Below are 17,332 nucleotides of genomic sequence, written 5' to 3' on the forward strand. Positions count from 1 at the left end.
TTATGGACAGGCTGAATTTGAAGACTATTTTTTCCCCCCCTAGGATTAATGGTCACTTACAGCCATTATTCTTCATAACCGAAAGTTTCTCCTTCAGCAGACGCTGAAGAGTAATCTTCTGCAGTGAGTTTGACAAGCTGCCTTCTATCAGAGTGGCTTCACTCTCCCATTGTTCTCCATGGGACTGTGGCCACAGGCAAAGAAGGCCACAGCCCCCGTGGCCTTGCTCTGCGTGGGATTTCCCCTCTGCCTCCTGACAGCACAGGCTGCAAGTTTCTCTAAGGCAGTGGGAAACTGGGCATTATGAAAAGCTTCCTCTTAATTCAAGGCAGTGTATTGCCTTGGTGCCACTGAGAACAGGAGGCAGCAGCAGATGTTTTGGAAGGGGGCAAGCCTTTCAAGAGTTCCTTTGCCTTTGCTGTTAGTGAAACCGTGTTATGAAAATAAGATCAGAAATGTGTTATTAATACTAACTATTGCTTCTGGAAAACGTCCTGTTATACCAGGCCTGCTCAGCTGGGAGGGCAGACAGCCAAAGAGCCAGAGGACATGAAAGGTGGTAGGGAATTTGAACAGGGAAAGGTGAGGAAGAGACTAAACGAAAGCAGGGAGCTATGAGGAAGGAGTCCTTTGCTGAGGATCTGCCTGAAGGAAAGGAAAATGGGAGCTGTTGAACTTGAATCTTTTCCAGGACCCAGACAAACCAACAGTAACCACACATTTGTGATCTGGGCATCATGTTGCTTCTGTAGGGCAGAGCTGAGTTTGTTTTGGTTTCACCACAGTGTTTCTGTAGCATGTCATGTTCAACTTTCTTTTAAGTTTAACCTTTGTCTTTGACTTCATTGTGTTTAAAGTGCTTGACTTTGGCATACCTAACATCTCTGCACTGTGTTTTGAGTTATTCTTCTCTCTTGGCCCTATCTGTGAATTTTAACTTATGATTTTGGTACTGCTGTTGAATTTATGCAGCAGTGCTTTTAAGAAGGAAGGTGATGCATGGAAAGGGGTGGATGTTTGTCCCAACTCCTGCATGTTGAGGGATACATCTGTGTCCTTGCTCTGTTGTCATGGGTTTGGAAACAAAGGAACTGAAAGAGAATTGATTGAGTGATGTCTCATCTGGAAACAAGACAAAACTCCATGATGAAAAGGAGTTTGTAGAATTCTCAATCTGCAGAAAGGACTGAGGGATGTTCCTGCTTAGTCATTCAAAGCTGGCCTCCTCCCCTCAGAAAAGGCTTCCAGCCAGCAACCTGGCTCCATATGCTAACTGGGATCTTGTAGACAATTTGCCAGTTGAACAAATTAAGAAAGAAGTAGAGGAAGGAAAATTACAAGTAGAACTTTAGTATCCATTGATTCAAATATTCACACTCAACAGTTTTTAAATATTTAGTAGCCCGCTGAGCACTTTTTTTAGCACTGATTAATGAATAAGAATTTACCGTGGTTGTGGGGGAAAAGCGTGTGTGAGTTTTTCCTTTTTTTTTTTTTTATTTTCTCAGAGTGAGAACTAAGTACTTACTGCACCTCCAAGGTGAATGATATTTCTAGAGGAAGATGGGGTTGTGTGTATGTGTTTAGACATGTTTATTCTCTGTATTTGATCTGACCTGTAATTAAATGGCCAAGCACGCTGCCTGTCTACTCTGCAGCGGAGACTCTTGGCTCTGTTCCTTCCCTGTCATTAATGCAAACCCAGACCTCATCGGCTGTGAACATGGGAAACATCTGTCTGTCCTCCTGTGATCAATGCTGTCCCTTCAGAGGTTCAGCTTTGGAAGCAGTTCCATAAAATATCAGTTATTTTTATTTGGATTTGATAAATCTAATTACTTGGGGCAATTAATTATTTATTTGTTTTGTATTGATTGCACTCCAAGGCATCCTGACATCAATCTGATGGAGATCAGCACACCCTTATTAGTTAGGAAAGTTTATGTTTCCAGGTCTGGACATCCCATGGATTAGTTAGCTGAGATGTGCTTGTTGCTTCTGTTAGCAATTTTTCATTAGCAAAGTTGTATGTTTTGCGCTCTACGAGAGAGTGGGCAAGAGTAATTTCCATGGGGAGCCTGACAGAAGTGTGGAAGGGAGGTAGTATTCTCATTTCTGTGAATAAAAGTTATGAACAAATGATGCAGGCTGGATCGAATTCATGTTGTGGTATTGCCATCTATTTGTTGTATTATATGCCCTTTAATTAGGGCCAAGAGAGTGCTGGTGCATTTCCTAATCAAACTCCTGCCTGTAGAGAATGAAATAAAGCGAAAATATTGGTGCATTTATTTTTAAAGGGAACAGCAAAGGATACAAAATCTTGAATGAACTACAGAAGGTGAATTCAGCACTTCTCTCCCTCCATTCTTGTTCTTAGCTAAACTAGTGTTTATTAGGTGCCTAATGAAAGGCACCTAATGTTAACTTGCTGAAAGAAAATGCATCCTTTACCTTTTTCGTGGAGGTTACTGGAGTGGGAGAGCATCTGGACCAAAGCCTTAGTAGGTTGTCAGGTGTAAAGAGAGCACTCTGGGTACAGGAATGGGGCCTTTAAAATAAACTGTAGTTCTGGAAAGGACATACTGTGTTGCTGCTTCTGTTGAATCATCCAGTACCAAACAGTGCCCATGCAGCATGAGGCCTTTGTTTGTCAGTCCTGGCCCAATTTGAGAAGCTTTTACTACCTTTGTGTGCCTGTAGTGACACAGTCCTGAGTGCCATTCATTAGCTAATTTTATTGTATGTAACTTGTGCAGAGCTCCATATATATCACTTTTTTTTTCATTAGGGTAACCAATATAATGATCGGACTGTAATTAGTCACAGTGGTTTGTATTTGTGTGAGTGTAGATTCACTTAAATTATTTAAGAGAAAAGCGACATCAAGACCAGATGCATGTTTTGCTACAGTTTCTTGTGTCTGATCTGGAAGTTCACGAAAGGTTCTTATACTATGGGAGAGTATCCTTGGAGTTTCCCCTCCTGTGGGCCGTCTTAGGGCCCTCCCTGCGATCACAGCACACGCTTCTGTGCTCTGGAATTGTTTCAGTCAGATGCAGCTTAGGGGCTGCAGCCAGTCAGGTTTTCTGCAGCCACCTCTACAGGTCTCAGCTTGGTCTCCATGCCTGTAGTGAGAGGCAGGGGTAGGACTGCAGGGGGAATCTGCAGATCTGCTTAAAGCAAAATTCTATAGTGTCGTTCTGGTAATGCGTTTTTAGCATAAAATAGCCCCCAGTAAAAAAGTCCTGTGCAGCTCTTTCTTCTGCACCATGTATTTTCTTATTTTTCCTTACACAAACACTTTCTGTAGTCCCTTTGCATTTATTTTACAGGCTTGTGCTGTTTTTAAAGCAAAAGGTATTTGAGGGCAGGGAATCTCAGGATTTGTAAGTGGTAGATAATGCTTTGCTTGCAGGAAGATGACCATCTTCTAAATGGCAGGCAGTTCTGGCAAGGTGTGAATTCTTCTTGTTTTCTCAGTTGTCTTGTTTCTTGTCACAAACTGTGTGTCAAACTGGGAGAAAGCTGGTGCTTTCCAGGTTTTCAGCCATCACTGTGTGGATTCCAAGTAATTCTAATTTTAGGCCACTTGTGTAGTGTCAAAGCTATCTGTACCCCCTTCCTAGGGGAGAAAGGGTGGGAGAGTATAAAAACCTTGAATACCTTCTTGCCTGCACTGGTGAAAACCCATCATGCTGTGACATTGATGCTCCAGGACCTTTGGTTCCTTTAGGAGATCTCTCTTAGCTTTACCTCTTGAATCAGTGCTACAGATGAATAACGAGGCATTAATGTTTATAGGATCAGTGAGCTGCTACTTTGCCATATGCCTACATGTGCTGTGCTTCTCTGGAATCTGTTGGCCTCCCTCACCTTGACAAAGCTTTCACTAGGTGTATTTCTGTAAAACTGGTTTAGTTTACCAGGACGATTCAAGTACAGAATTTTATATTTGTGTACAATTGATTTGGGGGTTTGTGAGGTCTGTTTAACTTCAGTCCAAAAAGCCCCTGAAATAACCATTTTCATAAGTTATTACAGTAATGTTTTCTTTTTAAAAGATTGGTTTATTTAGCATTAAGCCTCACTGATGGAGCAAGTTGGTGGTCACGTGCCACCCCAAAGAGATGGCTGCGTGTTTAATGTCTTACATAGCGTATTAGAGATGGCATAGTGTTATTAATCCTTATTTTTACCTGTCCCAAATCTTACTGTGACAGATCAGCAGGCACAGACATAAGACATAGAGTCCACAGCTGTAAGCTGGGGCAGAGGGAAGCGTGTATGTTCTTTGAGACAGAGAATACCTGTGCAGTTCCACACTTTTCTAACTTTTGCATATACCCATTGCACGTGCCCGTCCGCCTCCCGCCCCAGCACCCGAGTTCCGAGCAGTGAAGCACCTCAGAGTTTCAGAAACGTGCACGTTCGCATCCGAAATCGAATTTCTCTGTTGGGGTTTTTTAAATTCCAGAGTGCTAAGACTAAAGTGCTTAATGTGGTTCTTTCCTTCCTTGAGTCTTAAAACTGTGCAGGAGCGGAGGCTCTCTGCTCCTGCAGAGTAGAGCCGTGCAGCCCGGGAAAGTTTGACCTTCAGGCAGAAAATGCAAAAAACGTTATTCATCTGAAACTTTAGCACTTCTTCCTGGAAACCCACTAAACAATTCAGTGCTCTAAAGATACCTATGAAGAAAGTGCCTAATGAGAAAGTTTTTTTTTTTTGCTGCTGAAATCCACCAAGAAGGTGGTTTTCAATGTCAGTGAGCTGTATTATAATGCTGAACAATACTGGTGCTGGTGCATAAAACCCCAGGTTTACAGCTGTACAGACACAGGTCAGATGTGTGGAGATTTTAGGATTATCAGTTTTAGGACAGTCATATTGTTTAGGGTTAGGGAAGGTTGATTTTTAAAGAAAAGGTTATCTCAAAATTGAATTAAAATGAAGTGCAGCTTGGGGAGGGGGTATGAAATATTTAAATAACCACTGATTAATTTTAAAAACCTTGTATTTTGGTGATACACCAAACAAAAGGTTTCAGCACAAAAGAGGATTTTGATGGGGGGGCTGGGCAGTTGTAAGCACCAGAAAAGGAGCATTTATGAAGAAAGTGATTAATTGAGAGCAAGACATTTAAGATGGCCACACAGATGTAATCACTTGAGGGACCTAGCTGAGTGTGTCTGTAGATCCTGCAGACCTCTTCCATTCCTACTGCAGATCCCCATGACAGTCTCTACCTACCAGGTGGTGATGCTGTAAGACATACCAGGGGACTGTGTTGCCAGCTCTGCTGCTACTTAGACTTCATTACTCTACTAAAATAGATTCAAATACATTTACAACTATGCTTAAAAGTATTAGCATAAATCATGAAAACTGAATGGCACACAAAAATAAATGAACCAAGTCTGTTTGGGGAAGCTATATCTTCAGTTATTCCTTATGCTGTTTGTTCATTTAATGAATTTTGCCAATTAGCAATTAATTTGCAGTAGGTCTCCTAGTCATTAGTGTGAATTAGCAAGGTTTTGTTGGCGGAATGCCTCGAACATTAAATAAAAACCCTGTATCATGCAAGACCTCAAGGGTACTCCATGGTGAGACCCTCTAGAGAAATGGAATTGCTCAGGGCCCACCCCAGGTCTCTGTGTGGTGGGTTCTGGGTCTATTTAAGCTGCATGGCCCAACTCCCAAGCCATGTCCTCCTCCCTCAGGGGAGAGCAGAGCAGGTCAGTACCGGTGTATTCCGTGCCTCCCAGGCCAAGTGCACGCCAGTAGATTCTGCTTATCCCAGGCTCCTCTCTGCACAGGTAGGCTCTGGTACTGTGGCTTTGTGGTGTTGACTCACACAATTTTCAGTAGCTCTTTATTTATTTTTCTCTTGGTACATGCAGTTCATGTGTTTAATGCAGGTTGTTTATAGCAGGGACAAAGGATTACAGTCCTTAAATCAAAAGCTACGTTTGTGTAATTATAAGCACAGGCTGGTGTTGCAAAGAGGACTGTAGGGAGAGGCTGTCAAAGGAGAAGAGCATCCAAAATATAGTAACCTCAAAAACCCCGGCTAATCAGTTTTCTGACGGGAGCAATCTGTTTCCCAGGTATTATTATTATATGGGGACTTTAAAGATAATAAATAACAATAATAGTCTACTATGAGGAAGGAAAGAAAAGGGCAAATGCCATTCACCTCGGAAGCTGTGGTTGCTCACTGGAATTCTCCGAGGAACATAATTTTCCTCAGCCCCTGCAGAGGACTCAATCCATGACAACACCAAGAAAATGCCAGGAGCTGTGGTGTAAGCAAGAATATTGCCCAGAGTGGCATTTCTGTTAATGCAGAGATATGGCCCACAGAAACCACATGTCCCAGTGCCCACATCTCAGGCCAGAGAGCTGTTCTCTGGGCCACTGGCTGGGACTTGTGGTCCTGGCAAATTACCTCATTCTTTGGGAATGAGGGCAAGTGAGCACCACTTCCAGCACTCTTGTGCTTCTCTGGACATCTGCTTAAAAGACCAAAACAGAGAAGGGCTTTCTGAAGTAAGGCTGGGCTTATCAGAGCTGTGCAGGGCATGAAGGCTTCTCTTGCAACAAGGCAGCCCAGCTAACGGACCCTGGCTAACAGATTATCAGCAGCGTTTGAGTAATAGACTGCTCATTTAGTTTTAATACATTTTGCATAGAGAGCAATCAGCCTTCATCAGTCTTAGAGATGAATTGGCTTAGCCAGCTAAATTCTAAAGATATTAGGCCGACAGCAGCCACATAAATCATAACATTTTCTTAATGATGGTAAAATTAAAATATACTCTTGCTTTGAGAAACCAATGAAGCCTTCGTGTTTGCAGGCCAGATCCTCCTGCCTGAATTAAAAGGAAGCTTAATTGATGTGTTTTTAAACTAAACTCCCAGCCCCACTCCTCCTGAGCATCTCTAGTGTTCCTTTCTTTGAAGTTAAATTAATTTGTCCTGCCTCTCCCTGCTCCATCCTCTAATCTTCAGGAGTGTCAGTGAACACTTTGGCTCAGTATTCATTGACCAGACTCCTGTGGGACATGAGCCAGACGTGCAAAACATCACAGTTGAAGGCTTTGCCAGGTTAATCGTTTCTGTTGCCAGTAGTTCCTTGAGCTAATGGAGGCCTCCCAGGAGAAAAGCTTGTGCTCTTCCTCTAACCAACAAACCAAGACCTCCTGTCTGTCCACCTAGCCTAGCCAAGGATGAACTTTTCCTGTTTCTTGTCCTTTGTTCCTGAGGCTGGGTTGGTGTCCAGCGTGCTTCTGTCAGCTGGTGTTAAACAGAAGGGAATCCTGCCTTTGGCTAGAAAGACCATGATGCTGGTGTTGGGGCAGGGGTGAAGACAGACTCTCAGGGCTGCGATAATCACACGAGTATTATGTGTCCAGAGCTCTTCAATGGGCTCTGTTAACTCTTTGTGTCCCCCAAGTTAAGAAGTTCCAATTGGTGCCTCTTGTCATTTTTGTGTGGGGCAGGGAACACTGGAAATGATGGGTCTAATCCGGGAAACTGGCATTGGGCTGTCTGTTTTTGGCGACTCCAGTATGTGACTTACGGGAAGTAAGGTGACCACAGGATCCCCCAGGAAGCTCACCTGGGAGGCCAATTTTAGGGTGGAGTGAAGAATGTCTCTTTCTTCAGGTCATTCCCAGCCGTGTTGGGTTGGTTTGGCCAAGGTTTGGGCCACTGATCAGTAAGTGGAGTGCTGGATGTCTGCAGGATGCTCTTGCCTCCTGACTGTTCAATGCCCTGCTGGGCAGCTTGGGTTGATGATGGGCATCCAGGGTTGGATGTGGAGGGGCAGCCTATGCCTGGGTGCAGTAAGATGTTTGGCAATGTGACATTGAGAATAATTTCTTTCATGGGGTGTCTGCTGGCGTAGCTGAATGCTTTCATTTTTTCTTGGATGTATCTGCAGGGCTTAGAAACCTGCTCTCTCTGCCATATTGTGCCAGCTGCATTTGTGCTGCTGGTAATCTAATAAATGCTTGGTCTGAGCAGCTAGCACTCCTGCTAGAGCCCAAATGAATGCAGAGGAAGGACCCTGCTAAGTGTATGCATTCTTCCTCTCCTGGCCAGCTCCGAATCTCTTTCATAGCTCACATCTGATGCTTCCTCTCTCACCTAGCCCCTTAGCTCCGATGTAAATGTGTGTGCACACTTCCGCCAGTCAAGTAACTGTGCTCTCTCTGTCTCTCCCCTTTGTTACAAAGCCTGCTCTGTAAATGAATCCCACAGGTCTGGGGCTCAGCAGGTAAAAGGAGAAGTGAGTCTGTTAGCGCATGAGTCTAATCAGGCCGGCTAAAGCGAATAAAGTAGGGCAGCATTGCACATTAGCTGCTGTGTAAATGAGCCCTTTGATGGGCTGGGCACCGCAGGAGAGGGTTTGAAGCCAAGAAGAACTTTTGTTGTTAATTCAGTGACACATGGAAACTGTAAAACAGCGTGTCTTGCACACACACGAGAGAGAAAATAAAAGCCCTCACGACCGGGCTTTTCAATACCTGCCCTCGGACCTAGTCTGAAAACTTTCAGCCCCTGTCTCCCTCTCTTACCACTTGATTTTCCTTTCTCTCCCTTTCTTTTTTTGTTCCCCCTGCACTATAAAAAGAAAAGCTCTCTTGCCTTTTGAACTAGACGGCTGTGAGTGAGGGCTATCTCTGAGCTGTGTGGCTCTGTTACCTTTGTGTTCCAGATGAAACTGCCAAGCTCGGTGGGACAGAAGAAGATTAAAGCCCTGGAGCAGATGCTGATGGAACTCGGAGTAGGTGAGTAAAGGGGGCACACGAGAGAGAAAGAGACACACAGAGCTAGCCTTTGTTCTCGAGATGGGCTATTTTTTCCCCTAGTAATACAGCCAGTTTCTTGAATAACAGTATGTGAATGGTTTTTAAAATATTTTATGTGTTTAAAAAAAAAAAAAAAGAGAGGGTAAAAGCCAGAACAAGATGCACAGGGTTTTTTTTTTTTCCTCCCAGTAGAAAAATCTTTTAAAAGAGCCTTTGTTTCTCTCTTGTTTGGGCCTTTTTAACCATCAAGAGAGGCAGCACAGTATTAGGAAGGCAAATCTCAGCCTTGCCAGGAGAGGTACTTCTAAGTGTGTTAGTGACCATGGCACATGCATTGTTCAGGGCTGCCCTGTCTCGCTTTTAAGCTTCGTTTCCTCTTAATTTACTGCTCACGGTGGCAAGTCCAAAATGCATCTGGGACTGTTCATCCCCCCTTTATAGGTTGCATGCTGTGTGAAAATCTGGAGCATCTCTGCTGAAAGGCGAGTAAACACACATCCCTCACTCTTGAGCTCGAGTGTCTTAGCAGCAGAGAGAAGGGTTCACTGAACACATACAATACCTGCTCGTAGCTAGAGGGGAAGAAGTGCAGCCCATGGCCAGTGGCTGCTCTCCGTGCAGTGGGTACAGTTTTCAGGTGTTACAGGTCCCAGCATGCAGTCCCTCTTGATTAGACACCTGATGATCCCTTCCCTGTCCCCCCTCCCTGCTGTGGCTGGGGGGATTTTAAAAAAAGAAAAGAAAAAGAAGAAAAATAAAAGCCTTATTAGTGATTTACAAGAGATTACTGAGCTTGCTCCCAGCACTGGCTTCTGTTAAGTCTTGTTAGTTTTTTGGGTCAACTGGTCTATGGCTCTGTGTGTTGTTCAGGAGACCGTGTGCAGTTCTGAAGGCCTCCTGTGGCTGGTCAAAGTGGCTCAGCCAGGACGATTTCCCTTTTCTGCTGTAAAACTAAGGGAGTTACTGTTGAGGGAAGCCTTGGGGAAGGATGTGAGTGCTTCTGAGAGCTCACTTTCCATGAGGATAAGGAGGGGTTCCTGATTCCCCACTCCTGCCTTACAGAACACACATATCTTAAGGAGGGCTTCCTGGTGCTCCAGCCCTGCTGTGTCTTTGAGTGCAGAACCACACCTGGGCTTTGTGAGGGTGAACACATTGCTGGCAGGAAGGGGTCATGTGGGCAGCCCTGCAGACAGGGGCCATTGACATATGTCGGGGCAAACGTGCAGAGCTTCATTCTTTTCTTCTCCAGAACTTGCAGCTCTTCCTGGCTCTGTGTGTGTGCATAGTGGGGTGCAGCAGAATGCAAGGCGTGGGGTGGTGATCTGCCAGTCCCTGCTACAAACAGGTCTGAAACACAGCAGTAGAGCAGTTCTCTGCCTCAGTCCTACCCTGGGAGGAGGACAAGAGAGGCAGGGGAGCTCAGCCTGTCCACCCTTTTTTGGTAAAGCTGTAGGGAACAGCAGGAGCTCTTCTATCCTCTGCGGCAGTGTGGATACAGTATCTCTGTAAGACAGAGCTCCCTTCATGTAACCTAGTGGGTAGCAAGGTTCAGCCATCTGGTCTTATCTGTATCTTCCATCATCCTTCAGTTTCTGAGTCCAGGACTTGCAGATTTCACCCTTAGTCCTTGGCCAGAACCAAAGGACAGCCTGAAAATTCAGGTCTGCAACCCTTAGGGATGGCTACTGATGCATATAATGGGAGTGAAGCTCCTGGCATATATTTTGTGGGAGTGAAAGGGCAGCCAGGACCTTTCTAGGGATTTTCCATTGTAAGGTTGTAGGTCTGGGTGTTTAACAGAACCCCTTTTTCTCCCTAGATCTCAACCCTATGCCCACAGAGGAGATCGTGCAGATGTTCAACGAGCTGCGGAGCGACCTGGTGCTGCTCTACGAGCTGAAACAAGCCTTTGCCAACTGCGAGTATGAGCTGCAGATGTTACGGCACCGCTACGAGGCCCTGGCCAAAGCTGGGAGCATTGGCCCCCTCAGCGTGGAAGGTGCCCATCCAGATGGCCAGACAGGGCTTGGCATCGAGGAGGGCAAGGGAGATACCAAGGACCAGATCATTGATGTAGTAGGAGCACCACTGACCCCCAACTCGGTGAGAAGGAAGGTTGGGGGGGCAGAACAGGGAGCACTCAGGTCTCCAACGCAGATGCCCTGACGAGCGCTGGGGATGCTGCCCTGCTCTCCCTCCAGGCATGCGCGTCCAAGGGAGCAGAACACGCCTGTTCCCCCCCAAGTCCCAGTGCTGCTCTCTGGGATTGTCTCCTGTGCTGGACAGTGTTCTTGGTGCTACAGGTGGGGTCAGCAGGGCTTTCTACATCCTGCATGCAGGCAGATGGCTTGACGTGGGTGCCACCGTGGACCAAAGCAGCGAGGCTTTGGGTGATGAGAGCTTGCTCTAGGGCAGCAACAGTACAGCTGCAGGCCTGAGGCATTTTCCGTCTAGACACAGTCCCGTAAGGGTTGCTCAGCAGAGGGAAGCGAGTGGGGAAAGCAGTCTTGAGGTGATGAGCCATGACCTGCCCGAGACTCTGGGGTCAAGCAGTAGCCTTGCCTGGAGCAGGAGGCTTGGGAAGGAGAGAGGTGTTTGAAGAGCAAAGGGGTGTTTTTATACCCTACTTCCAGTGCCAAGAAAGAAAAGCCAGACCTAGGGGTTCTTTGAGTGCGAGCCCTGTGGCAATGTCCTGTGCATGTACCTCTGCAGGATGTGAATCACTGGCCTCTCCTCCCTGCCTCCAGGAGGGCAGGCTGCCCAGCCCCTCACCACTGCCTCAGGGCCAAGGGTATGCCTGGGGATCAGCTGAGGCTGCTTTCCCCTCTGTGCAGTCCCCTGGCACAGCTGAGCTGAACTGCCTGATGAAAGCTGCCCATCTCCACACCGTGGCATCCCCGACGCCTCAGACACACTGCCCCTGGTAGCGGCACAGACCCTTACTTTCTAAAATGTATAATGTATTGCAGGATATTGAGAACACCTTATCTGTCAACGGCAGAGGCGACTCGTTAACCTGGACTTGAGTAATGTCCTATTTGATTGTGACAATATGGAGTCGTAAGGAAGAGTTCCACTGAGACAGGTTCATGTTTGTAAAGGAGTCTTCTGAATTGTTTTTTTTTCCCCTACTGCATTCAATCTGGAATCTCACCCCTCCCTCCCTCCCTCCCTCTCTCCCTGTGGTCTGGAGTGTCCTGGTTTGCAAACTTTTCGGGCTGATTTACAGCACACTTGCTCTCCCTTGGGACTTGGCTTGTTGGGAAGGTGGAAGAGGTGGTGGTGGTGGTGACGGCCATGGCTGCAGGACGAGGGAGCCCATGCATGTGTTTCTAACCACGTTGTTCCCCAGTGCCACCTCCTAGAATTGGAAACAAAGGGGTGGGCCCAGGCAGCACAGAGAGGGTTAAACTGACCTGGTCTCTGACATATTTGAAAGAAATATAATCAAGTTAATTCACTGCAAGGCAAATTCAGTACCTAAAGGGCCCCCATGTTAAATACAGCACTGACCTTTACCGGCTGATTACACAAAGACGACACAATTAGATTAGTCCAAGACAAAAGGTCAAGCACATTCACACTGTGACCATTTTTTGCTACCTTTTGAGGGGGGCAGAAATTACATCCCAGCTGGAGAGATATTTTGGAGAGGAGGAGAATGGGACTGCTGTACCATGTTCTGCCTGGCTCAGATATCTTTGGAGGGTCAGGCAGGGCCTGTCACTGTTCTTGCCCTGAACCTTTCCTGCGGTTGTTGGGCAATGTGGTGGTGGGAGAGATCAACAACCTGCAGCCCACAGCCGGCTTTTCCAAGGATAGGCTGAGCTGAGTGGAGGTCACGTCCTGGTGATGGTCCCTGCCATGCCCAGAGCCGGCAGGAGCCGTTCTGGTGCCTCTCATGCAGCATCATGGCTGAAAATTGGCCTTGGAAGGTCGGTGGGCTGGGTCAGGGCTGAGAAGGGGGGTGGCTGGGGCAGTCGCTGGCTGTTTGACTGGTGGGGTGCGTGCACGTGTCCCCACCCCGCACAGTGATTGCCCCGAGGTGTCCCAGGCCCTGGTGCAGTGGGGACAGCGCGGGAGGCAGCGGGGCCGGGACACGGCGCTGGGGGAGCAGCCCCTGCGAGCACAGCACTTTGCCCTTGCCCCGGGGCGCCTGCGGGGGCAGCGCTGTGGGGGTGGGAACAAGCAGCTCTGGAGGGCAAGCACAGCCGTGCTCCCTGGTGGCCATTCCCTCCCTCGCCTCCTGCAGCCGACACCTGCCCTTCCCCTTGTGGAGGCAACTGAGAGGTTTAACCCTGCCACGCCAGCCTTGAGCTCCCGAGTTCAAGCCTGTGCTTTGCCACTGAGCTGCCGGGGCCTTTGGGGGAATCATTTAATCTCCCCGCTTCAAATTCCTCTGAGTTGGAGAATCCCTCTGTGCTGTCTAGCACTGCCTGTCCATGGCACTCTACATGTTGGATTAAACGTGGATTAGTTCAGCCTCTAAACCAGCTGCTCCCCTGAAGCCAGGTTTGTTTCCCCGGAGAGAAGTATCTTGCTCCAGATGTTGGAGGGAGTGAGTGGCAAAGCTGGGAATAGGACAGACTCCTGACTCCTGAGCCCTTCCTGACATGCCTGGATTCATTTCCAGGAGTTGGAATGGATGGGCAAAGGCACACCAGGCTCTTTTGAGATACTGTTGTGTCAACAACCATCTGCCACCACCCGCCTTGGCCAGCAGTGGGGATGGGGGACATGTCAGCAGGGTGTGTTAGCCCAGCTTGGGAGAGGCATCTGCTTGTCTCAGCAGTGAGAGCCCATGGGGCAGCGGGAAGCCCAGCACTGTCCTGCCCCACTGTGTCCACCACTTCTCCCCTGCCCTGGCTGCCTGTCCACCCTCTCCCAGGGGCTGCGGTGCCCATTGCTGACCATTAAAGCGGAGCTGGGATCCCCCCAGTGCTGTTTGAGGCTGACCCCGGTAGGGACTTTACTCGGGGCCTTCAGGAGGTGAAAGGTGAGCCGAACTCGGAACAAATTAGTTCCAAGCAGAAGTTCAGCCAGTTACTCCAGATTGGATCCTTTGATTTCCGCAACTCAGACTCCACTCAGTGATCTGTAATGAGTGACTCTCAGAAATCCTCACATTGCAGCACTTTGTTCCTGAGCTCACAAGTCAGCCCATTAATGGGTAAAGGAAAGGACCTTGAGTCTAAGAAGTCTCGGGTTCAGAGTCAGAATTATTTGACTTTTAAGCTTCCTTTATCTGAACTCCTGCTGACTTCTTGTTTTCTGAGCCTGTTTGAAAGCTAGAAGTTACATTGTTAAGATCAAACGTTCTCTCTTTCCAGATGGAGTTACAATATCTGTCTTTTATATATATATATTTTAATATATATAGTGTATATATACCAGGGTGTATATATATTCCTCTCTTTTTTTTAATCGTTCTTTCCATTAAAAGAAACTAGACTTGTAAGCTCTTGTAAATTATAATGTAAAACATTTTTTTTAACCAGACAGTTCCCAATTTTGCCCGAGGCAACTGGAATAGCTGTGCCACGGAAGGCAATAGGAAGGTGATTAATATGAATTTGTGACATATTTGAAAGATGGGTCTTTTGCCATATAAAGATTATCAAACACATGTGCTCTTCCCCATTAATTCCACAGCCCTCCCAGGAAAGCCACAAAGCCCAGCTCCTTTGTTTCCAGGGTGGGTTTTTGTTTTTTTAAATGTACCTTTCGGTCCCCTTGATTACCCTGTATTTGATTTTTATAGGGCATCTGCTCACTGCTGTGTGGGTTCTCTGGCCCTTTTATTTCCCTGTTAATCGGATCCCGTGAAGGCAGCGGTGCCAGGGCCTCTGACGAAATCCGTGTGTGTGTTGTATTTAACTTTTAGCCGTGCAAATTCCATGCTCTGTTTGCCGTCTGCCCGGCGGGAACTGGGGGCTGCTTCCCGCCGGGGGAGGCAGCAGGGCCTCCCACGACGACGTGCGCTGCCGCCGGGAGCAAACGTGTGCGGGACTGGCAGGGATGGAGGAGCAGGGATGGGCAGGCCTGGCTCCTTCCAGAGAGTGGGTCGGTGCTTGTCCATCCCTGTGTGTTTGCCGGCCGGGCCAGTGGCTCTGCAGGCTTTGGGGACTGGGGATGGCTGCAGGGCTGGGCATGGCGGGGTCCTGACCAGAGTCGCTGTGCTGGTGCAGTGCCGGCCTCTGCCTGCAGTGCCTTGTGCAAAGCGGGCTCGGTGTCGTGCCGTGCCGTGGGGACCCCTGGCACAGCTGGCCATAGCACAGAGCTGTTCTGCCCCTCTCTCAAGGCCCTGCTCCTTAGGGCTTGGTGCATGCCAGGTTTCTTGGTCAGGGCTCCTGGGGCCACTGAGTTGTTGCAGAGCTCAGCCCCTTTCTCCTGACCGTCCCAAAGCCCTGTCCATGTCAGGGAGGTGACATCCCCTGTGAGGGTGCCATCCCAGCCCCTTGTCACTGCTGGATTAGCTCTGCCCCTCCCGTGGTGCAAGGACCTGGCTCTCCCTTCAGCTGGGCAGTGTGGTCCATTGGGCTCTGCCCGGAGTGCTGTTGGAACCCTGGAGTTGGCTCTGGGACAGGTGGGTGTGTTTGCACCACCGGGCACTCCCACCTGCTGATCCTGGTTTTTCTTTCGTTTCCTGTCTCCCTCTTGGAGTAGAAAAAGTGAAGGGAGTTGGCTTCCAGCTCCTCCTCCGTCAAGAAGGTGAAGAAGCCCCCTGTGCAGGATGAGGAGGAGGTGCGGAGCTGTGTGCAGGGGCAGTGCCGGCTGTCCCAGAGCTGCCGGGGACAGCTGGCTGCCTGCAGCCGTGGGGCAGGATGGGGGCCTTGCTGGGGCAATCACTGCAGTGCTCCAGAGAAAAATGGGAGCCATCCCCTGCCCAGCACCGTGACCCCAACCCCATCTGCCCTCAGAGTGGTGTGACCTCTGGGCACCTGCAACATGTGCTGGAGAGTGGCCACAGGGCTGTGCAGGGCTCTGCCCAAGGCCACCCACGCTGCCCTGTGGCCACTAGTGCAGGCTGTGGTTTATGACTTTTTTTTTACGTGTTCTGTAAATACAGAGCCCATCACTTATACTAGAGCAGAGCCATCCTTAGCCCTGGTGAGGCTGCACAGAGCTGTCTCACCTCCACCTCAGGCAGGCTGGGCATTGCTAACCCTATTGGGAACCCTGGCTGCCGGTGGCTGTCCCGGAGCCCATCCACCTCAGTCACCAGGTGACAGCTGGAGTTGCTGCAGCAGCCCCTGCTGCCTTTGGGGCTGCCAGGTGCTGCTCCAGGCTGCTGCTGCACTGCCCACACCGGGCTGGGGAGCTCCATCCAGCATCCCACGTGCCCAACCCCTGTGCAGGTGCTCACCTCTGGCAGCTGTTGCATGCCTGACACCTACACCTTGCTTGGGTGAGGGGATGCCCCTGCTGGAAACAGTCCTGTTGTCCCCCCACTGTCCGGACAGTTCCTCCTCCTGCTGCCTTGCCCAAGGTTTCCATGTGGTGAGAGGCACCCCTGGTCACTGCACCTCATGTTTTGCAGGGCTTTAGAGGGGCTGAGGCATCGCGGTGGGAGCCCTGGCACAGGCAGCCCTGACTGCGTGCCCCACTCTGGGCTGCTGCCCACCTGCCCACCCCGTGTCCCCTCCACCTGCCTTTCAAGTGTGACTGGCCATCGATCCACCGTGACAATGTCCTCTGAGTCACATTCTTGCCTGCAGGAGTAAAGGGCAAAGGCCAAGTTCTTAGTTTTCATAAAAAACTAATTAGACGACTCCATCGAAAATGGGTCAATAAAGCTGATCGGGGCTGCAGAGGGAGCCAGTACAGCCCCTGTGACCTTTGCATGAAACAAGTGGCTGCCCCTTCCCTCTGGGAGCTGCCCACTTGGTGCCAGCTGGATACCTGCGACCCTATCACCCGGTGGCACCCTGGTTCCGGGCAGGTCTCTTGGGCACCTGGAAACGGTGGCAGTTCTTGCCCAGCTGGATGTGGCTCCCACACTCCCTGGTGCTGCACTTGTGCTGGCTCTGCTGGCTGGGGCAGAGTGGGTGCCCCAGTGCCCAGGGCAGAGCCATGCTGGCCCCAGCCTGTAGCTGAGATGCTCCAAGTGCAGCAGTGGCTGTGTGGGAATGGTTTGCCAGGCTGCAGGGTGGCAGGATAGATGCCAGTGGGATGTGGTAGCGGCTGTCACGCTGCACCAGGTGTGCACCCCTGGGTATGGCCCAGCTGTGACAGGCTGGTGGCAGCCTCAGGGCAGAGCTGCCTTGGGGCACGAGCAAAGCTGAGGTGGTGGTGGGGCCACTGCCCACCCACAGTGCCCATGCTGGAGAGCAGGGCAGTGTTCCCAGCAGCAGGGAACCTTGACCGCCCTTTCACAGTCCAAGACCTTGCCTTTCCGGGGAGCATGGACGTGCCATACCCCAGGGAGCACCCTGCTCCCACCTACCCAGGCGGCACACCCCTGCCTCTGTGCCCCCCCACAAACTCACACGTGCATGGGCACAGCCCGGGC

At 49.3% G+C, this 17,332-nt stretch overlaps 1 protein-coding gene across 2 annotated transcripts in view; it reads left to right on the plus strand.

The window, feature by feature from the left end:
• The window catches only part of DMAP1 (DNA methyltransferase 1 associated protein 1), a 30,852-nt gene extending 16,406 nt beyond the window's left edge, over positions 1-14,446 (plus strand). Inside the window, exons 8-10 of one of the 2 annotated variants that reach the window (XM_027747206.2) lie at positions 8,724-8,796; positions 10,640-10,923; positions 11,790-14,446. In XM_027747206.2, coding sequence (XP_027603007.1) covers positions 8,724-8,796; positions 10,640-10,923; positions 11,790-11,846 — 414 coding nt within the window. In that variant the 3' untranslated portion in view covers positions 11,847-14,446. Of the gene's footprint in view, positions 1-8,723; positions 8,797-10,639 lie in introns of both variants that reach the window. The other variant, XM_027747205.2, reaches the window with a different exon arrangement.
• The last annotated feature ends 2,886 nt before the right edge of the window (positions 14,447-17,332 follow it).

This window comes from Pipra filicauda, unplaced genomic scaffold (genome assembly GCF_003945595.2).
Source record: "Pipra filicauda isolate LSUMZ 115617 unplaced genomic scaffold, ASM394559v2 scaffold36_size6622888_pilon, whole genome shotgun sequence".
NCBI lineage: Eukaryota > Metazoa > Chordata > Aves > Passeriformes > Pipridae > Pipra > Pipra filicauda.